The sequence below is a fragment of the Tinamus guttatus genome, unplaced genomic scaffold (genome assembly GCF_059628265.1).
Source record: "Tinamus guttatus ecotype Peru unplaced genomic scaffold, ASM5962826v1 Tinamus_guttatus_pri_ptg000211l, whole genome shotgun sequence".
In the NCBI taxonomy this organism is placed as follows: domain Eukaryota; kingdom Metazoa; phylum Chordata; class Aves; order Tinamiformes; family Tinamidae; genus Tinamus; species Tinamus guttatus.
In genome coordinates, this window is record NW_028288745.1 from 7302263 (window position 1) to 7323061 (window position 20799).

The 20799-nt window shown below is 36.7% G+C and overlaps 2 protein-coding genes across 2 annotated transcripts; one reads left to right on the forward strand and one right to left on the reverse strand.

The window, feature by feature from the left end:
* Positions 1 to 443: 443 nt before the first annotated feature.
* Positions 444 to 7800, reverse strand: RTCA (RNA 3'-terminal phosphate cyclase). The gene is made up of 11 exons (XM_010213720.2): positions 7617 to 7800; positions 7445 to 7545; positions 6818 to 6961; positions 5947 to 6070; positions 5310 to 5368; positions 4409 to 4550; positions 3208 to 3332; positions 2693 to 2751; positions 2038 to 2132; positions 1286 to 1390; positions 444 to 873 (listed from the first exon to the last, which is right to left on the reverse strand). The coding sequence occupies exons 1-11, from the start codon at positions 7659 to 7661 to the stop codon at positions 775 to 777; spliced, it is 1098 nt and encodes a 365-aa protein (XP_010212022.2). The 5' UTR covers positions 7662 to 7800; the 3' UTR covers positions 444 to 774.
* A 170-nt stretch (positions 7801 to 7970) lies between these two features.
* Positions 7971 to 19811, forward strand: DBT (dihydrolipoamide branched chain transacylase E2). Its single transcript, XM_088524490.1, has 11 exons — positions 7971 to 8031; positions 11342 to 11465; positions 11629 to 11704; positions 12546 to 12727; positions 14094 to 14221; positions 15035 to 15278; positions 15908 to 16074; positions 16877 to 16954; positions 17801 to 17992; positions 18177 to 18248; positions 19165 to 19811. Exons 1-11 carry the CDS (start codon positions 7981 to 7983, stop codon positions 19330 to 19332), a joined length of 1482 nt encoding a protein of 493 aa, XP_088380616.1. The 5' UTR covers positions 7971 to 7980; the 3' UTR covers positions 19333 to 19811.
* Positions 19812 to 20799: the final 988 nt, after the last annotated feature.

Below are 20799 nucleotides of genomic sequence, written 5' to 3' on the forward strand. Positions count from 1 at the left end.
GGGATGAAGCTATCAGAACAAAGTTAGTATGTTATGTTTGGGATGTAACATGGTATATTTTTAAACTTGTGTTTAGGAGATAAAAATTGATTAAAAAAAATTAAAACAGATTGCTTTAAGCATTTTCAGTTCTTACTGTGTGGAGGTAAAGGAATTTATGAAAAGTTACTTTGCACCACCCTCCATTAATCTAAACTGCTGAGATGTTAAGAGCAAAAATAAATACCAGGTTCTTGTGTAGTGACAGTGCTTTATTGTTTTCCTCACAATTTAAGCAAAATGATTACAGAAGATGAACAGAAATACAGATTTGATGGCATACTGCATTCCACATACCTCACTACATAAAGGATCCCAAAGAATCAAACTTATATACTCTTAAGGGGAGATAATGTATCTCTATTTTTTTTTTTTTTTTGGACACTGAAATAGTAATTTTCTACTTTGGTGAATCTAAATTCTTAAGTCTCCTAATTTATGCTCTCAGATGCCCCAAAACATGCATTTATTCTATTTGCTGTCCTGTCTGTACTCATTTTGCTCTTAACGGTAAAAAGAAAAAAAAAAAAAAAAAACCTTTTAATTTTACACACACCAGATTAATAGCATGCCAAAGGAAAACTAGAAATCATCCTTGAAGTCAAATCAAATCATTCAGATGTGACAGAAGAATCCTGCTGCTCACCAGTATATTACAATCCATGAAATGTAGTGCAATACATCACTGAGGTATGTTGAGTTTTGCTTTTGTTAGGACATTTGTTTTCTCAAATACTACAAGTTTGAGTTTATCATTCCCATTCCTTGGCACTCAATGATGTAAGCATCTTTACTAGGATCTTCCTCTTCTGATTTTGTTACAGTAAATTTGGCCTAAAACAAATAGGATAAAAAATACATATCACTAAACATGTCATAGTATACATGTAATAGACACATGTTATATATATGTAAACACAAATAAATCTTCAATATCTGTTGTCTGATTATCTATTTATAGCTTGTTTGTGCGTTTTGAGAGATTTGACTGATTTCATTAAAAACATTTAAATGGAAGTGGTAAAGGATCTAACCACTCTAAAAGAATTTAACTATAAAATACTCACTTTCTACTAGTAAACTCCCATATAAATATTGTAGCAATTATTTTATGACCACTTGTTCTGCATGAGGGAAAGTTCAGTCCACAAATACTGCTAAAATGGACATGAGTCTATAGAACTCACACTTCCTAGTATACAGGATGAGAACTGATTGACAAAATTTCCTCAAATTTTGGACTCACCTCTGTTAGCTGCTCTGCAAAGTGTATAGCAGTTTGAGTATGAAGTGTAACTGGTCCACTTTTCACTCTGGACACTCCCTTTGCTAATGCCATAAAAATGATCAGCTAAAAGAATAAAGGTAATTATTTAATAAGTGTATAGAGCAAAATCAAAAAAAAAAGAAAAAAAAAGAAACAAAAACATGCAAAACCTCTGTAAATGAAAATATGGTTCTAAGCACTGAGACTGTGGTGAGTAGTCCATCACTGATGTAGGTCCCTGCACTTCAGTGTTAAAATTTCACAAAAGTACTTGGTGCTGAGTATTAAGAATGATCCAAGATTCAAGAAGCTTGGGAACTACTACTCTAACACATATCATAGATGGGGACGCTACTTTTCTACAGTCAAGTTTTTGTTTGAGTTGCTGTATACAATAGTGTGTCTGTGTGTTATGTGTGTGTATGTGGGGTGTCTTTATTCTTAAATGTAGTTATGCGAGGAAGTCAAAAAGGAACACCTAATGGATATTTTGGATCTAATGGCCTCTCTTAATCTAGCCTTTAGCACATGGGAAGAGAACTCTCTTCTTCCTCTGCTGTATGGCATGGTTTCAGAAATAGCAAGTACATAGTAGGAGGGAATTACTACAGTCTAATTTAGAAATCTTCTTCCCATTCTTCCACTGTTCAGATTTGAATACCTTACAACAATACATATATCCATGTCCTTGCTATAGTTCAACTTCATCTAAACATATATAGGAGCCTTACTTGGTCTTGCAGAGAGTCATCCACAGCTCCACCATGTTTAAGATTTTTAAGCAGTATCTCTGCTGCTTCAATGCCAACTTTGTCAGAATTCTTTCCTAGCAAAGAAATAAATCCACAAGATTAAGATGTGTCCAATTATTATTTTATAGTTAAAAGATACAGAAAATCAAAAAGTGACAAACAACTTGTTAAATCTTTATTTTCATACTCTTACCGCCAATGACCCCTTGAAAAAAGTTCTTCTCTTACGATGTATAGTTCGTACTCTGTAAGCAGAGGCCTGTCGCCTCACATGCACTTAGAGAAACATTTTATACAAACCAATTATAGCTAAAATCCCTTCTATACCTTTTCATCTAGGTACAACTAAACTGAGAATTCCTTTCAACTCAGTGACCTTAGCAATTCATTCAGATAAAAGGTGAGTTTAAGAACTCTGTAAATTTTGACTATGCAAAAGCAGCTTAGAAATCGATCAGAGTCTAAAATCCTATTAGTCAAAATCGAAACCTGCTATTTCCACTGTCCTTTATTAAAGCCCAATTCAAACGAAACTCCAGGCATCAGACCCTTGGACAGATAATATGTGAGAGTCCTATTCATTAATAGGACATTAAGTTAAACCTGAAACCAGTGTATTTCACACAACTCTTACCTCTCTTGCCAAGTGATGACCCAGCTAACAAACAACCTGTTGAAGTCTCTGCTACAATGCTAAACATAAAAAGCAGAATCCATATTAAAAGTATAGAATTATTCATGCTACATCTTATTTATAAGAAAAATAATCATGATTATTGTATTTTGTTTTTAAGTAGAGAATTTTAATGTCACTATCCGCCTGCAAATTCCTCCATGCCAGGTCTCGCTACTCTCCTGCTCTGTTGCAGATGAAGAATTCAATGAATGGCAGTTAGTGAGATAATTTTAACAAAGCCAAAAACATTGTTTTTCATACTTTTCAAATTTGATTATTCAGATACTTATATTAAAAAATAGGTTAAATGTTTTTAACATGTAGTTAACATGTTTTTAACATGTCCTAATATACATTCTTGCTTTCAAAAAGAAATCACTTTTTTTCACTGCTTGTGTGTCTTGAGAAGATGTAGCTAATCAGTTAGTAACTTTACAAGACAGGTATTAATAGGAAGTTTTGGTTCATCTTACATTATTCCACTTCCAGTCCCAACAGCTTGATTGTCAGGTTCTCGAACTGATTGAATGTTAATGTAAAGATCCCTGATTTCTTTTCTGATACATCTCACTGCTGCTGCCGCCATGTCTTTTGCCAGCTATCAAGGTAATAGAAAAAAAATCAAGTTTAATATTGTAATAATACTTTTTCCTCATAAGCTTAATTATTACCATAGGATCCTTTATAAAAAGTCTCTTCTGAGAGAGAATTTCTTCAATCGTGTTAATACTAAATGCTAAACAATTGATAGTTTATAGTGCTGACTGTAGTTGCTGTAGTGAAATTTTAGTGATGTAGATGTACACAGAAGCTTTAATACCAATAGAATTTCAAGACTTTTTTCCCCATACCTATGGATAGAGACTTAGTCTTATCTTACATCAAGATATTAGATTGTAAAAGAGTGATTATGCACAGGATATATTCTGTAAATCGTAATGTATAAATAACAATTTTAGATCACAGGTAGCTGAGGGCCAATTAAGTTTTTCTCATGCTGGGGATCCAATAGGAGAAAAAGAAGATCATAGTCCATATCCATAGGTTTGGAGATTTTTAAGACCAAAACGAAGGATCTTCAAAAAAGTAACTATTTCTTCTCTCCCTTTCTCAAATGTTTCCTACCCTGTGCGTGTGAGAACAAGCCCTGAGAAGATCCAGCCACTCACTCCCTGTAAATACCGACAGGATAGGAACAAGAGCAGAGGTAAAAGGAAGCAAATGAATTTTTGTTTTGTATTTGCCTAATCTACCCTTAACTTGTTTGTCTGATGGTTGAAAAGTCTGATTTAATCTGATATCTGTATATTGCTAGTGCACTGTAGTTTATCCTCAAATCTATGGATGATTTCAGATTTAAGATAATTCATGCAATATGACTTACAGTTAAATCAGATTTAAAGTGTCCCACAATCTATGGTAAAATTTTCTCAATAGTCATGTCAAGGGCATCATTCTCATTCCCTATTTTAGGTGCTACCATAATGCTATGCAAATTTCAGGCTATTTTATGGCCCAAAAAATGAATTTCTTTAATAAGGTTACTTTGGTTTCTATGAGAAAGTGTGCATAATACAGGAGCAACAAGGACATGTTATGCACATTACATACAACATTTGTAATTTACATACAAACTTAGTTCTGGATGCTTCCAGAGCTATCATCAGCACTCACTTTTATAGGCAGAGCTCCAGCAACAAATGCTCTTCCATATATCTTTGTCACAGTGCCACGTTCTGTTAGGTTTATTGGGCTCAACTCCTTGACTGGTGACATCTGGACTATAACTTCACCACCTCCTTGGGGATAGTAGCCCCTATTTAGAAATAATAATCACACCTAAGTAAATGTGAAGATTAAAAAGAGCAAGAAAGTAGCAAGAATGCTTCACATTCTATTATACATTTTATATTCTCAGGTACTATATATATGAACTTTGCTGATGTTTGCCTTGGAAATATTTATATCAGAAATATGTTCTCTAGCAGTACTAGCTCATAACACACGTTATGAGCCTGAAACACACGTTATGAGCCTAAAAATAGCTTAACACATTTGTTCTTTTCTGAAACTTTACAATTGTTATTTGTGTTGAGACATACCTAAAGGCAGGAAATAAGGGTCTTACATAGGTAGTGTCATAAAGAACATGTTGCTGTGAGTGTGATTAGTTTCCTCATGATTGGTATCCTATCCCCTATTACACCACCAGCAGCCTCACTTTTCTTTTGCTTTTCTTCTGGGCTTTGAAAGAGAGCCCAAAATACTTTTTTGGGTGCCTGGGCTCTCTAAAAGTGCAGGAGGATACCGAAAACTGGCAACTCAGAATAAACTCTGTAATGGTGCTTGCTCAGCATGTGCTTCCCTCGGAGGTAGCCAATAGGACATACCAAAACGTAAGGTGGAGATGCAGCAATGCAAAAAGACAGGAAAGAGCTATACCCTGTTCATCGTGGGGTGATAATACACACGGAGAAGCACATGAATTACTGTATTACAAGTTCATCCCTTGTCTTGATTCAGGACACCTTGTAATGTGCCTAGGCATTGGCTGCCTCATGGTTCTACAGCTCACCTCTTTTTTATATCACAATTGAATGTGAAATTGAACTTTTCAACAATTGGCTTGAAAACCTGAAAAATAAGCACATACATAAACATAGGCTGAATGCAGTCAGTGTTCTGGATTTAGCATTTCTCACCATTCTATTCAGTCTTCAAAAAGAAAAACAGACAAAGAGATGTTCAACATGAAAATTTCACGTACACGATAAAAATCTATATATTTATATAGCAGTCTTATGTATACAAGTTATTTTAGGTTCTTCATGCTTCATTCTGAATGGCACCTTGTGTTAAAGGATTCTTATATGGGAAGAAGAAGAAAAATTCCTAAAAATTTTACAGCATTTTAGGAACAAAGAATCTATTTTAAGTGAAATGATCTTTAGTAATTAAAACCAACAAACAAGTTGTTGTTTCAGGCAATTCTGAGAGGTACTGGTTGCTCTCTAAATATAACACATTAATAGTGAATAGTGTAGTATTCCCATGTCAAACAGATTGGTGTTCGCTTCAGTAGTTTACCAAGTAAACATTTAATTTTGCAGTTAAAATTGAAGTAAAATTGCAGTAAGAGCAACAAAAGTACAATAGCTACAGTGCATACATATGCATGAAAGATGCATCAAGCCAAAGAAACTGTTCCCTACCATGATTGTGTAGTCTATCTGAGGAGCCATCTCAGCATTAGTCCCACCTTTTAAATGAAGTTCTGATGGGGAAGCAGCAAACAGCACACAGGGCATTGCTACCTGCATCAGTAGGCACACGCTCCTAAAAATAATCACAATATACTCAAATGTCATATAGCCATAATCCACAGAGAATCATTAGGTATTGAACGCAAATGGTTAGATATGTAAGTATCTTAATTTTTAACTTTATCTATTAAGTAAAATTATTAGTTTTTAAAAATACTGTTTTAAAACACTTAAATGCTTTTAGCAAGCCTAATACATTTTTTTCTATAGTAATTGCATCTTTAAAATTTTCTAAATTAAATTTCTGATACACAATTTTCTTGTTGAATCCTTGCATATTCCATAGGTAATAAAGCTTTCCTCCCAACCTGATGTGCAATTACTAATCCTTCTGCAATGTCGCCTTTTGTGTCATGTTTAAGTAAAAGGCAGTAGCTTGTTTATGCTATTGCAGCTTAGAAAAAAATATTTTAATTTAAAGTTTCAACTATGCCTAATGTATCTTATGCTGCCAGGTGGCTGCTCACACTGTGCTTGGGGAGCTGAACCCATTCTACTCAGTCTTGCAACAGATTCAAAGACCAAAGGACCCAACATGAGATACAGCACAGAAAAGCAGAAAGACAGAGAACAGTGGACAGGCTACGTCCCCAATTCTGAAGATGAGTATCGCTTCCCACCAGCGCATGCCCAAGAGAAACCTCAAAATCAACCCTATTATATAACTAATTCAACATTTTATTGAACATGCTACTAACAAATGTAGCAGTCGTTATCTTTTGCCATGACTCAAAGGCAGGCAGGAGGGCAGCAGACCTACCCTGCTGTTTTGGTGTCCGCCAGGTGGGTCCCGCCCTTGATCTTGCCAGGAGTGAAGGTGATTTCCGTGGAGCCGATCTCGCCACCCTCCAGCTTCCCCTCACACAAATCCTGAATCATCTCCAGGCCCATCAGATGCTGAGGCCTTCAAGTCATTAAAGACAACATGTGCAAGTAGTAGTATTCTTGATACACTGAAAAGAATTACTAAATGCTAACTAATAAATACTTATTAAATACCACGATTGTCCCATTCTCTCCAAACAAGCCTCAGAAATTCAATCCTGCCCCAACAGGATTTCTCTTAGAATTTCTTATACAGCTATATTTTTAATGCTATTATAACACTATTATTTAGTCTTTCCCCTAAGTTCTTGGCCACCAAAGGAGGAGCATCTGTTTATTTATGTGTTGCAGGGGACCTGGAAACGCTGGTGCACCCACATCATCAGGGCCATGTTGCTGTTTCACTATGTTTCAATGAGGACAATGATGCTCTGCAAGGTAAAAATTCACCTAGTGGCCTCCAACTTTCTCTGCCTTACGGGCTACTGGTCTGATAGTGATATTCTTTGCTCTGTTACTATTTTTTAACGGTTCACATCTCCTTGCCGCCCGTTTGCGTTACCTGAGGCCGGGCTGGCTGCGGCCGGCGCGGATCCTGCGCACGCGCAGCGGGAGCCCGCGCAGGCAGCTCAGCGCCGTGGAGACGCGCAGGATCTGCCCGCCCTGCGGGGAGAAAGAGCCGCTCAGACGGCGCCGCCGCGCGGTCCCGCCGCCCGGCCCGCTCCCGCGCTCACCCCCTCCATGATGCCGCCGTCTATGTCCACCCGGTCCCCGTCCATGGCGGGCGGCGGGACAAGGCGCCTCTCGCGGGGAGCAGGAGGGCCGCGCCGCGCGCTGCGGAGGGCGAGAACGCGGCGGAGCAGCGCTCCCTACTGCTGCGGCGCAGGGCCAGGCGCAGCGCGCAGCCGCCTGCCCGCCCAGCCCAACCCAACCCAACCCCCGGGCGGCCCCGTCCCGGCAGGGAGCGCGGAGCGGGGCCGGGTCGCAGCAGGGGCCTGCGGCCCCGCCCTGGCGCCCGGGCCGGGGGCGGGCTCGCGACCGTGCGCTCATTGGCCGGCCGGGGGGAGGTGTGCGGGGCGCGGCCCTTCCCGGAGTAAGATGGCGGCAGCGGCCGCCCTGCGCAGCGGCTGCCGGAGCGCGGGGCGCCTGGTAAGGGCGGCCGGGGGTGCCCGGGTACCCGGCGGGTGGCGGCGGCCTCTCCGTCCGCGGAGCGCCGTGACTTCCTCCAGCCCTCCCGCGCGCGGCGCTGGCCCCGCCAGCCGCGGCGGTGCCTGCCGAGGGGGCGCGCTGCCCCCGGCCAGCCGGCATTTGCCCGTTTCTGCGCGTTTGCTGTGAGGGAAAAGGCCTCGGCGGCTCCGGAGCAGGCACCGGCGCTATGATTTAGCCTTTATATAGCGGGCATGGGCTGCAGCTGCCTTTTAAATGTCTCGAGAAGCGGCTTGTTCATCTGATCCTCGTGGTAAAGTGGTGTCAAAATGCAAGAAATAAAGTTGCTGTTGTCACTTTGAAGTGTCACATTTTAATGCACTTGGTTCCCCTGCAAACCTTGAGTGGCCAAGGGCAGGACCTAGCGGTGGCATCATAGATAGGATGTGGCTATAGTTTAGGAAGAGCAAGAGAGGAGCCTGGGGTTCCCGCATGAGCTGCCAAGGAAACGGGAGTCGTGCACAGATGAGGTCGTGGAGCCAGTTTTTAAGGCTGATTGAAATATGCTAGCAAGGACGTTGGATTTGTTGATAAAACTAAATCTAGTGTACTGAAACCTCCATAAAGCAGTATGTGGAGACACAAAGTGGGTAAGCAAAATGTGTTAATAAATGTTGATTAAAATGACTAAATAGGGGAGCAGGTGAAATGAGTCTCGCTGAGGAGTGTCCTTTAATGTAAAGCCACTACCTTTGAACACAATTCATTCAATTTGATTTTGAAATCAAGTGTTATTTTGTCACGCAGTTGGTTGCCTGCAGGCTCAATAACATTTTTGTTCTGAGGGCAGCAGATTTCCAGGATCCGTGGAGTTTTATAAAAACACAAGGGGCTGTTTCTTAAGGAAATGGCCAAAATTGAACCAGACAGCATCAAGGTTACTCTTCCCTCAAATAGTGTGTGCTCCAAGGCTTCATTCAAACCTTAAGCCTTAAGAAATTTGGTTTGTTGTCAGTGGATGATGCATCCTTGGTATCAGTGAGAGGCTGGGGCAGGTGTGAGACCCCATCCCCTTGCGCAGGAAGGGCTGCAGCACCCTGCAGTAGAGTGGTGCCATAGCCCTCGCAAGCAGTACCCTGCTGCTTGGGGTCCTGCTGCCTCCTGCTATTTAGCAGTCACATGAATATCCACCACTCATATGTACATATATATGCGTTATGTATATATGACGGTATGTATTTATATATTGAGTTTAGGATTTCCTATTACAAGCTCTTGTTTTCTTACCTGGCTTTACACAGTGTTATGATGATTAAATGCTGAAATGAATAAGTAAATTGTCTCTTTATGGGTTTCACTTTTTCAGCTTTTCGAAAGGAACACAGTTATATGGAGAGACTGAGTTTTGCATTACTGCTTTAATATACTAACACACCAACTCTCTGGTTAACCTCATCTACAGACCAAAAAGAAAGATACAGTTTTACAAAATGCAGTAGTTTAGAATGATTCCTGCAAATATAAAATGAAAGAATTTCTGTAACAAAACCAATCTCTTTATTTGCCAGTTATGTTACTAATTCACATTTTTAGGTACTTCAGAGGTTTGATATGCTGCTTGCAATCGTCTTCACAGGTAAATATTGAATCATTTCCATGCAGGGGCATATAAAGACAAAAGAGTTCTATTTTGATTTTGGAACAAAAAGATCTTGTAGAACAAAAGAGTGTAACTGTGGAGTGAAATAGAAATACAGAATTAAAATAGAAGAAATCTGCCTTTGGAAAGCATAGATTTTGTGCCACTTTTATATTTAATTAAAATTTTAATTGCATCGGTTAAATAACATTTATTATAGCTTACGATTGTCATTTGACCTTTTTCTTTTGACTAAGGGAAAGGTATAGCTGTTTGCTTATTATGGAAATGAGAAAAGTAGTTATTCTAGATCAACAAATACAATCTTAGTAGGAGGCAGTTGAAAAGTAGCTCAATGTGACTTTGCAGTGTCCTTTGAGGTAGAGTATTGTATAATTATTTGTTCCCAAAAGAAAATAATATTTGAATGTAATTTGCATGTTAAATAATATAGGAAGTATGTATGTTTTCAGTTCAGTATAGTACAGTCTTCTGGATTATCTGCACTTTAAATGTGCAATGTAAACATGTGAAATTTTCCATAGTTTTGGGGAGAGGGCAGGATAATTCATAAAGATTCATATGTTTTGCAATTATTTGAAAGGATTATTTCCAAAAAAAAAAAAAAGCGTTAAAATGAACTTTCCCACACAGGTGTCCTGTTTTCTGGCTCTTCTAAGAAGAGAATTTGTAGATTTTACAGTTTTTGAGTACTTGAGGTACATTGTGGCACCTGATTTTTTTCATATCTCTAAATTAATTAGAGATTGTACCTTCCGATGATTTTTATTTATTTATTTTATGTCACATTAGGATAATGTAACACCAGAATTTAAAGGAATCTTACTAAACAAGAAAGGGTCTGAACTAAATTCTAATGTGTTTAATGATAAAATGGCTGTTTATGTCAATGCAAGTGCCACTGGCTTTGCTCTTGACCAGAATCATGACTGCTGTGATTACACAATGTGTTAAAGCACGTAGTTTTGTATGGAGAACCTTTCAGAAAATTCTGTTGACCCTTGAAGACGATTTCTGGATAAATATAATTGTAACCATGAAAGAAACGCACATCCCACCCAATCCTTGTCAAAGTCAGTAAAGTTGTTGTAAAATGGTACATGCTTCAAGATGTTTGTCTGCTATCTTTTGAAAGAAATGAAATGGCAACTGTGCCCTCCAGCGCGAAATTCCTTCCTAATTAGTATTTATGATCAACCTTTGATTCAAATAAGAACCATCAGAATAAAATATACTAATTTCTCCCCCTATCTGAGGGACCTTTCCACCATTCATTCTGCATGAGAGTATTTCACATGGCTGATGGAGTTAATGAGCTATAGACTTTTGTATGTGTATTCTGATTAAACTGATTGCATAAAGAAACTGGAACCTGTGAATCTGTTGCCAGATCTTGTCATGATTTTTGTTAATTCAGTATGTTATTGCGGCTTTGATCTGCCCTGCGATGTGTTATTAAAATTGTTTAAGAACATGGCAAGGCTTATGCTAGTCTCATAATCATTACATCTTCTATACGCATTTTTTGAATAGTTTTTGTAAGAAATTCTCTAAATAAATAAGAATTTAGTTAGTTACTGTTGTATCAAGAATATTAAATGAGTTTTGCCTTCCTCAATCCAAATTTTAATACTTGAGACTTTTCTCCCCTAGGTTTGTGTTCACCATGTTAGATCGTGCAGCAGCATTCAGTTTATAAAATCAAAATATGTGTGCCTGTTTGACAAATCTGCCCTGAAGTTTAGTCATCATCAGCGATTATTCAGAACATCTTCTGGTAATCATTTTCATACTAAAATAATTTGTTTTATATTGCTATTTCATGAGTGTTATATTAGCAGTCTATGTAACTGGTATATAATGTATTTTTTATGCATTCAAAATTGTCTGTGTGATATATTTAATATTAACCTTTTTCCTCCCTTATTTTCTGTTTTAAGTTTCATGCGGCCAAATCGTTCAGTTTAAGCTTTCCGACATTGGAGAAGGGATTACTGAGGTGACTGTGAAAGAATGGTAAGCACCACTTTCTTAGAAACATACTAAGAAATCAGCAAGCAGTGCTAGCAGCAGTGTTACTGATTACATGGGAATACATTTTCTGGGTTACTAATGGAGTTTCTACATTTTATTTCCACGTTTTGAGGCCCTGTTTAGTCAGAGCTTTGCATTTTGTTTATTTGTGATCTGGTTTGTTTGAGAGTGGAAAAGATGGAGGGAATAGGACTTCCAGCTGCACCTTTAGGTAGACTTTCTCTCAGATTAAATTCTGAGAGGGTAGGAGGCCTGACTTTTATGTTTGTAGAGATGAACTTAAGGAAAAATATACTTCTCAGAGAAACCAAAGAATTTTATCCTGCAGTACTTTTTCATTTAGGCCATTAATAAATGGATTAAACAAAATCAAAGTGTCTGGTGGGGGAGGACAATTTTGGAATGCCTTGTTCTTTGTATGCATGGTTGATAATATGCTCTTTGTGCTGGAGACAGGTAAAAAAGACAGAGGTAAATTTCAAATTGAAACTTTCCTTAACTTGAAACTAAGTGAAGCTCATTCTTATTTTTAGAGGGTTTATAATCAGTTGAGAAAACTGCTATTTTTTAACTAAATCAACAGAAAAAATACAAATGTGACGATATTCTTAATCTTTGCTACTTTTTACACAACAAAGAGTTCTGGAGTAGTGTGGCAAAATGTACAGCAAATGGATCCAGTGGATCCAGTTTAGCTTCTTCTCTAGAATACTACATTTTCACGTAACGTGGATGTACATAATGGAACTTATCAAAAGAATACACAGGATAGATTTTTACACTTAATATGTTTTATAGCAGCTTGTGTCTTTTTTCTTCTTAGGTATATAAAAGAAGGTGATAGTGTGTCTCAATTTGATAGCATCTGTGAAGTACAAAGTGATAAAGCTTCTGTTACTATTACTAGTCGTTATGATGGCATCATTAGAAAACTCCATTACAATTTAGATGAAATTGCTTATGTTGGAAAACCATTAGTGGACATTGAAATTGATGCTTCAAAAGGTATCATAAAGATTTTTTTTTTCCTCTTACATGTTTTGAATTTGCTGTTATAAAATCATTGGATTGTCGAGATTTTCCTTTGAAAATCTTAAGCTTTTTTTTTTCTATAAACTCAAGAAGAAAACTAGGTAGAAAAAGACTTCTATTAATTCTTCTGATTTTTTTTTTTTTTTTTAGGATTTTAAAATCTCAAAAACTGGACACTTCTACCTGTTGAAAATTTAGTGCAATCAGCCTCTAGCTCTGTTATATTCCCATCCATAATATCTCAAAGTAAATATTAAAAGTTATCCTATAGGATATAGTTCTCAGAGAGGAATTAAAATACAGTAAAAGAGAAAGGTGGAAATGTCCACATACCAGGGTCTTGGAGGAAAACAGTAATTTTTGCTGTAAATCAGTAAATTTGTGAAGCCTAAAATTAGGGTTATGATTTCACTTCAGGACAAGAGAGTTCAATTCACTGCTGGAATCTGTGAGGCTAGAGTGACCTGCTGGTCAAGTAATAGTTCACATGCAGTTTGGATATTTCAGAATAAGGATAATAGAAATAAGACTTGTATTACAATTTGACAAACAGTTCAGTGGACCCTCAGTGTGTGTTTGAAGACCACTCTCACTTCACTAAAAGGCTTGTTTCCATTTCTTCTCATCAAGGAGCCCAAACTGTTCAAATCTATGCCTTATACCATGGTGAACGTTGCAGTGTGACATGGTTGTAGGGTGACTGAATCTCTTCCAGTCCCTGTCCACATAGGGTGGAGGAGCCCCTGCTTTGTTTAAATACCTTCAGTCACTTGCTCCACTTCTGGGATCATTTAAGCCACAAAGATCCTTAATTTCTGCAGAAATTCTGTTCTGCTGTGGTGTTTGGGGGGAAAGGAGGAACAATATTACGTGGGCAGGTAACCTGGTAGTCGTCATAAGGTTCAGGAAGGAAGAGCAAAACCTATGGGCCAGGGTAGAGCCTGACCATTTCTTAGCATAGTGCAGTTCAAGGGAAGGCTAGTGCTGCCACCACTGCAACATGTGTGCAATTGTTTTAGTGTTACATATATTTAGAGTGAGATGTTATCCCTACACTGTGGTATTGACCAGTAGCTTCTGAAGAATGTCTTACTGCTTAACAGATTAACCATCACTTTTTCAAAATCCAGTACTTTGAGAAGCAGCTAATATTTCATTTGCTGGTTTCCTTTAAGATATTTGAGAATTTGTTCATCTTTATTTTTTACTCTGTTCGTTTAACTTTTGTTTAAAGTAGGAGGTGCAAAACAAGTTCCCATACTTTACTCTCTATTTAGCCACTGCAACAAATGCTTATAGGGAACTGTAATAAAGTTATTATTTTTCTTCCTGCTTGCAGGTGTTGCTCCAGAAGAAGATGTTGTTGAAACACCTGCTATTTCTCATGAAGAACACACTCATCAAGAGATAAAAGGTCATAAAACATTGGCAACTCCTGCTGTTCGTCGCCTTGCAATGGAAAATAATGTGAGTTTGTTGAGTCAGGTCCTGCTGAATTTGATTCCTCTTTTACATACCAGTTTGACTAACCAGGAGAACATTGGTCTAAAGAAAAGTGCAGTGAAGAATACGTGTTTTCAAATATATTAAAACAGTTATAAAGATGAACAGAATGATGTTTCCACTACGATTATAGTGGATATGAAAAGAGTAACTGGGCTTAAAATGCAGCTAGGACCCTTGAGTTTGGAGGTAGAGAGAACCTTTTTAGAGGTAAAAATAAGGAAGCACCAGGATATATTTTTGGGATAGAGGAGGGAGGGAGGGAGGGAGGGAGGAGGCAAAAATGGAATCTCAGCTTTAGTTGTCTTGTTCTTGAAGTCTTTACAGAAGTCAGAAGTGACATGTTATGCTAAAATTGCCTGCAACAGAAGATAGATTAGGTGACCTTTTAAAGGCTTTTCTATTTCTGATCTTTTGTGAATCTGTAAATACTCTATTATTTTGGAAAGCATGTGGTGCATTTTTAGGAGAAAAGTAAGATATTAAATAGAGAAAATGACTTTCTTCAGATTAATTTTTCACTTTTGAGCCTATAAAGTAATTAAATCGTAAGCAATTCTATTATTCCTTCTTAAATATGCAGTTAGGTATCTACAGAGACTTTTAGATTATTTGAATGGTGTCCACAGGAAGGGAGTAAGTCATAGAAAAGGAAATAAAATCGTAAGCATATTAGATCAGTACCTGAAATATTTTTTAATTGTAATTTACTTACAATGTAGGATTTCTTATATTGCTGTAAAGCAAAAGTATTAAAACTTAGTATGTGTCTTTCAGATTAAATTGAGTGAAGTTGTTGGGACAGGCAAAGATAACAGAATCCTTAAGGAAGACATACTCAATTATTTGGCCAAACAGACGGGAGCTATATTACCTCCATCACCAAAGGCTGAAATTATCCCTCCTTTGCCAAAATCTGAGGGAGTGCCTGCTGCTCCAAAGGACAAAGTGCATAAAATTCCTGTACCTGTTTCCAGACCCGTTGCCTTTTCAGGAAAAGATAAAACTGAAGCTGTAACAGGTAAAGCATGAAATACAAAATCTTGAAATAACTAATATTCACAGTTACTAGCAACAGATGTTACTCAGTCAACATTCAGTTTCTTTCGGTAGAAGGTCTGTTTTTTGTCTATCCTGAAAGTCTGCTGAGATGATGAGAAATAGGAAAACATGCTTTGCAGGAGGTGATGTTTGAAATTATTATTTTATGAAATGATTTTTCATCTTTTGGCTGGAAGATATTGGGCTGTGAATGTATGGTGAAATAGGTAGGAATTCTGAAACACTTTTGAATATATTGCAGTATGAGTCGTAATGTAATTAGTGTCAAGGTACAGTGAGTACAGGTGTTTATCAGAGCTTAAAAGCAGTGTAGGATATCTTGTGTTGTAATTTAAAGTACATATATATGTAAGGTAAGTATGGAATAATATAATCTGAGATATTAGAACTGTAAATTGAGTTGGCAAATAGTGAGTAACTAGTAGAGATAAAATAGTGAGGTCTTAAAGTGAGCTTTAGGATTGTTTAGGTCTTTTTTCTTTCTTTTTGTAAGTTTTGTAATTATTTAAAAAGGAAATCAAATACTTGAAACTTCAGCATAACTTCCCAGAAGCTTGTTTTGTATAAGAACTAGTGAATATTTTTCAGGTTTTCAGAAGGCAATGGTAAAGACTATGAGTGCAGCCTTAAAGATCCCTCACTTTGGTTATTGTGATGAGATTGATTTGACTCAGCTTATTCAGCTGCGAGAAGAGCTGAAACCGCTAGCACAAACTCGTGGAGTTAAGCTTTCCTTTATGCCCTTCTTCATAAAGGTGAGACATGCGGTACAGCACTAGAGCACTAGACTGCTAATGCAGATTTTGCCAGCATTTTCTGATTGATTGACTGCTGTCATAACTTTGAAGTACATTTCTATTATTTGAGTAGTCACAAGTCTCAAGAAAGTCACACGTTGTTTATTGAGCCACTTATCAGTTCACTGTTCAGATTGTGGCAGGATTATCTAGTTTCTAGGAACATTTTTGAAATATTAATGATAAAGGATAAAACAACTAAATTATCACTCAATTAGGGTCTAAGGATCTCTGAATATTTCAATCTGAAATAGCAGAAACAAATTTTGGAAGCATCAGTATTTTGTGCAAACTTCATTATCACATTTGAAATGTATTTTTTTTTAATCTTATTTTGTTGGTAGTAAATCCCTCAGGTGAGTGAGTGCTTCTGCTTTGTTATTTGGAAGACTGGGCTCTTGCATTTGTTTGTTTGCCACAATTCTATTTCTGCCCATTTCCAGCCTTAGACATCACTGACGGCTCAACACATAGCTTAGTATGAAGCTTCTGATAATGTGGTTTCAGTTAGAGGGCTAATTAAGGATTAATTCTGCTACCCTCTTTTCCCAGGAAATTATTTCCTCAAATGATAATTATTTATTGGAGAGCTAAGTGGAGAGTTTAGACCAAATTTGATTCCTTTGAGAAAATGCAAATTATTACTAATTGGAATTTTCTCTTGCCGTTTCTTCCCTTCCCTCCTTGACTAAGAATGTTAATGTAGCTGTTTTAGTTATGAAGTATAAAAATCGATATTTTTTTCTTTTATATTCAACAGGCAGCTTCTCTGGGATTATTGCAGTATCCTATTCTTAATGCTTCTTTGGATGAAGGCTGTCAAAATATTACATACAAGGTTTGTAAAATCCTGAGAAAACTTGTGAGCAAAATCCCAAACTAACAGCTAACAAGGATACCTTTTCAGCATGTCTGAACTAATTCTGGGATCCTATAACATATAATAACATTATTAAGTTGTGCTGGAAAATAACTTGAGTATCCAGGTTCTGTCTAAGATTGAACTAGATTTAATAATTTTTAGCAAAAAATTTTTAGTAATGGCAGAGTGGTTCCACTATTCCAACTCTCAACTCTCTATGTATCAAAGTCATCTTTTAAACTGAGTTTGCTAAAATTTATTTAATTTCATAAAATGTGCTAGTTTAATAGTCTGGGCAATTAATGTCTGTTTTCTTCAGGGGTAGATGCTGCATATATAGAGCAGTGCAAATTCTTTTTATGCTATTTTATCAGTATCTCTGCAAAGATAATTTCAGCCTTTGGTGATGGAGGTAATATAGCTCCCGTCTGTTTGGCCAAATAAGGCAAAGATAATTTTTTTTTTTTTTTTTAAGCTAGTGGTCTCTTTTAGACTGTTAGTCGTTTTAGGATGTTTGTCTGGATAACAAAATATAAAATATTTTCAATGTGAAATTGAATCCAAAATTTTAGGTTTCCTGGATGTGCAATTGCCAGAATCAGTTTGTACTTAGTTTCCAATGTAGAATGCTTATATTCTAGCATTTATCTCCCTTCTTTCCCTCAAAGTAGTATAGGAGAGTTGCTTAATGCAGACAGTGCTTCCTTGGTTAGAGGAAAAAAAAAAAAAAAGGCAGTCAAAAGCTTTCAAGTGCTTTCTTGTGTAAAATAAATATTATAATGACTATTTGTGCTAACGTCTGGTTGATTAAACTTATTGTAGGCTTCGCACAACATTGGAGTTGCTATGGATACGGAGCAAGGTTTAATTGTCCCAAATGTGAAAAATGTTCAAGTCTGTAGTGTATTTGAGATTGCAACTGAATTAAATCGCCTACAGTCCCTGGGCTCTGCAGGCCAACTGGGAACAAATGACCTCACTGGGGGAACATTCACCCTGTCAAATATTGGCACAGTAAGTACATGAAAAACTGAGAACTTACATCTGAAAACTGCTTCTGAAATTAATATCCTAATGCAAGTTTAATATGCAGAAAAACAAAATCTGTAGCAATTCGTGCAAGAAGCAATCTTGTTTTTCAAAGAATTATATAATTAATCCCTACCTTTTTTTTTTTTTTTTTTTTTTTTTTTTGTAGATTGGTGGCACTTATGCTAAACCAGTAATACTACCTCCCGAAGTAGCTATTGGAGCACTTGGAAAGATACAGGTATATTAATTTTATCTCAGTGATATAAGTGATTAACTGTAGCATGCTAAGGTCATCTTTAATGTATATGTAACACTGAGTGTCCCTTTGTATATTGTTCTTTTTTTCTCTTTATGAAAGAGAAACTTCATAGCTTGTTAATGAAGTTTCGTAGTGTTTTAGATGACCATGGAGACATGAAATATATAAGTAGAAATCTTTTACCCCAATGATGCATACTTATTTTTTAGAATGCTGTAATATTTCACTCACATCTATATTTAGCCTCCTAGTTATGAAGAAACAATGTAAATATGTTTTTACGAGTCTTGCAACATGGTTATAGCATTTCTGTTATCAAGGAGGAAACTTGGGGGCAGAAAAGTATTCTGATGAGTAGGCCATGTAGGCAGATAGCTACATGAGCCAGAGAGATGTACCTATTGCAGAGCTAAAAATGGTAAAGGCAGTTCTTATTTTTTGAATTTCAGGCTTTAGTTCTTTCTTACAGACACTGGAAATAAAACTAGTATTAATTTAAAATAACTTTTGTGTCTATGTCATATAAGCCTTTTCTTTAGGGAATGATCTTGGGAAATTGTGACTTTGAGCACTAATAAACTATAAGCAATAAAGAAACTATATAAAATATATGAACTATATATAAGCTAATAAACTATAAATAATAAGCTATTCAGTAAGAAGCTTGAGTCAAGAAAGGTTTTTACTACTTCATTATATCCAAGATGGAGGAAATAGAGGTATGGCTGTTCATAATGTAGGTTTGCAGTATGTTCTATTCTGCGATGTGACCATAATGGGAAAATTTTTGTTTCTTGAATGGCGCTACTGCTGTCTATTTAATTTAACAAACATTAATATGTATTAATGAAAGTTTTTTTTTCTCTCTCATTTTATTCTGTTCTCTGACTTTCAGGTTCTTCCTAGGTTTAATGGAAAAGGTGAAGTATTTAAAGCACAGATAATGAATGTGAGTTGGTCAGCTGATCATCGCGTTATTGATGGAGCTACAATGGCCCGGTTTTCTAACTTGTGGAAATCTTATTTGGAGAACCCTGCTTCAATGCTGCTAGACCTTAAATAAAGGAAATTATGGCTAGAATATGCCTTTAAACTTTGTGAATTAGACAGAATAAAAGCAGGCTGTGCTAGTCTGTTGCTATTCACAGTATATAATTACTTTATGTGGTTAAAAGTTCTCAGTAACTGATAACAGTCTATCAATTAATTGTTGCATTCTTTTAAATTAAATTACTAATGCTGTAATTTCTTCTACAGCAACCTGTCAAGCTTGATAGGTCATGGTGTGATTTCTAAATATGGTGATGGAAAGTCTTTATTTTGACTTTTATAATATATACGGATGTTAAGCTGATGTAACTGAATGACAGGGATCTACATGTCTGCAGCATTTCAAGTTGATTAACCTGTTTCAAAGGGAAATACTCAGAGTTTTTCCTCATTGGACGCACACATTTATTTTAACAAAGACTGAAAGTTATATCCAAGTTCCTGAAGAAGTTATGCAAAAATCATGTACAAATAAAATGCCTTATATGCTTATGTTTTAAGATGTCCAGAGAGCTTTTTGTTGTTTAATCGAATTAATCTCTCCTTTCATGTCTTTCTCTAGTCCACTTTTTCCTGGAGATGACTTGCACAGGTACTCTTTATCAGGTGCTAAAGGGAAATAGCATATTTACTCAAATGTTACTCACAACATTTACTGACAACCATCAGGACCTTATAAGTACTCTAGAATACCCTGTATATTTATAAGCTGAAAGTAGTTGAGGTCTTTAAATACTTTCCAGTTATTTTTGTTTCTTATAGAAAGCAGCTGTCTGTATAAAACAACAACAAAAAAGGATGACTCCATTTCTTATTCCATCATTAGGTAAGCATGACAGTAAACAGAATGTGTTCTAAAAGCCTGCATCACCTTGTATTAGTGATGTTTGGATATTAGAATTCGACAGATTAATACAACAAAGAAGTAATATCAGCAAAAAGTCTGAGATAAGGACTTTTTAAACTAAGATACAAAGCAGATAATGAACAGGTTCTAAGCCTTCAGAACAGATAACAGTTATGGTGCTTTAAATTAAACAGGTGACGAAGACTGCAGTGGTGTTTTAAAAGGAGATACAAAGAAAACTGTTGGTTATAAATACCTTCTAGAAATATAACTTGCAAACAGACTTAGAAGGTTGTGTGGCCTGAATAATTCATTTGGAGGCCTTTTTGCCTTCCTTTAAGAGTATCAAAATCTGTCTCTACAGTAGCATGCACCAAAGTTGAATACCAACGTAGTCTACAATAGTCTATTGCTGTGAAGATGCAGGACATTAGCACCTGGAGATAGGACCTCTTCTGTCCTTGATGCTGAGACTGGCCAGGAGGAAAGCTGGTAGTATAAGGGGAAAGCATACATGTAAACCGCTATTTATATTTCTACTGTGATATAAAAGGTTTTTATTTAAATCATTTCTTGCAAAGTTTGATGAATATGTTGTGCATATCACCTATTTAATTTTTATCAGATTTTTTA

Bases quoted from the DNA above. Each gene is read 5' to 3' on its own strand.
- RTCA (XM_010213720.2), bottom strand. From the start codon at position 7,661: ATGGACGGGGACCGGGTGGACATAGACGGCGGCATCATGGAGGGG. The intron at 3,333-4,408 runs GTGAGTGCTGAT...TTACCTTGATAG, and splicing joins CTGGAGCTCTGCCTATAAAA to CTGGCAAAAGACATGGCGGC. The intron at 874-1,285 runs GTGAGTCCAAAA...TATTTGTTTTAG, and splicing joins TTGCAGAGCAGCTAACAGAG to GCCAAATTTACTGTAACAAA.
- DBT (XM_088524490.1), top strand. From the start codon at position 7,981: ATGGCGGCAGCGGCCGCCCTGCGCAGCGGCTGCCGGAGCGCGGGGCGC. The intron at 8,032-11,341 runs GTAAGGGCGGCC...TTTCTCCCCTAG, and splicing joins GCCGGAGCGCGGGGCGCCTG to GTTTGTGTTCACCATGTTAG. The intron at 18,249-19,164 runs GTATATTAATTT...TCTGACTTTCAG, and splicing joins GAGCACTTGGAAAGATACAG to GTTCTTCCTAGGTTTAATGG.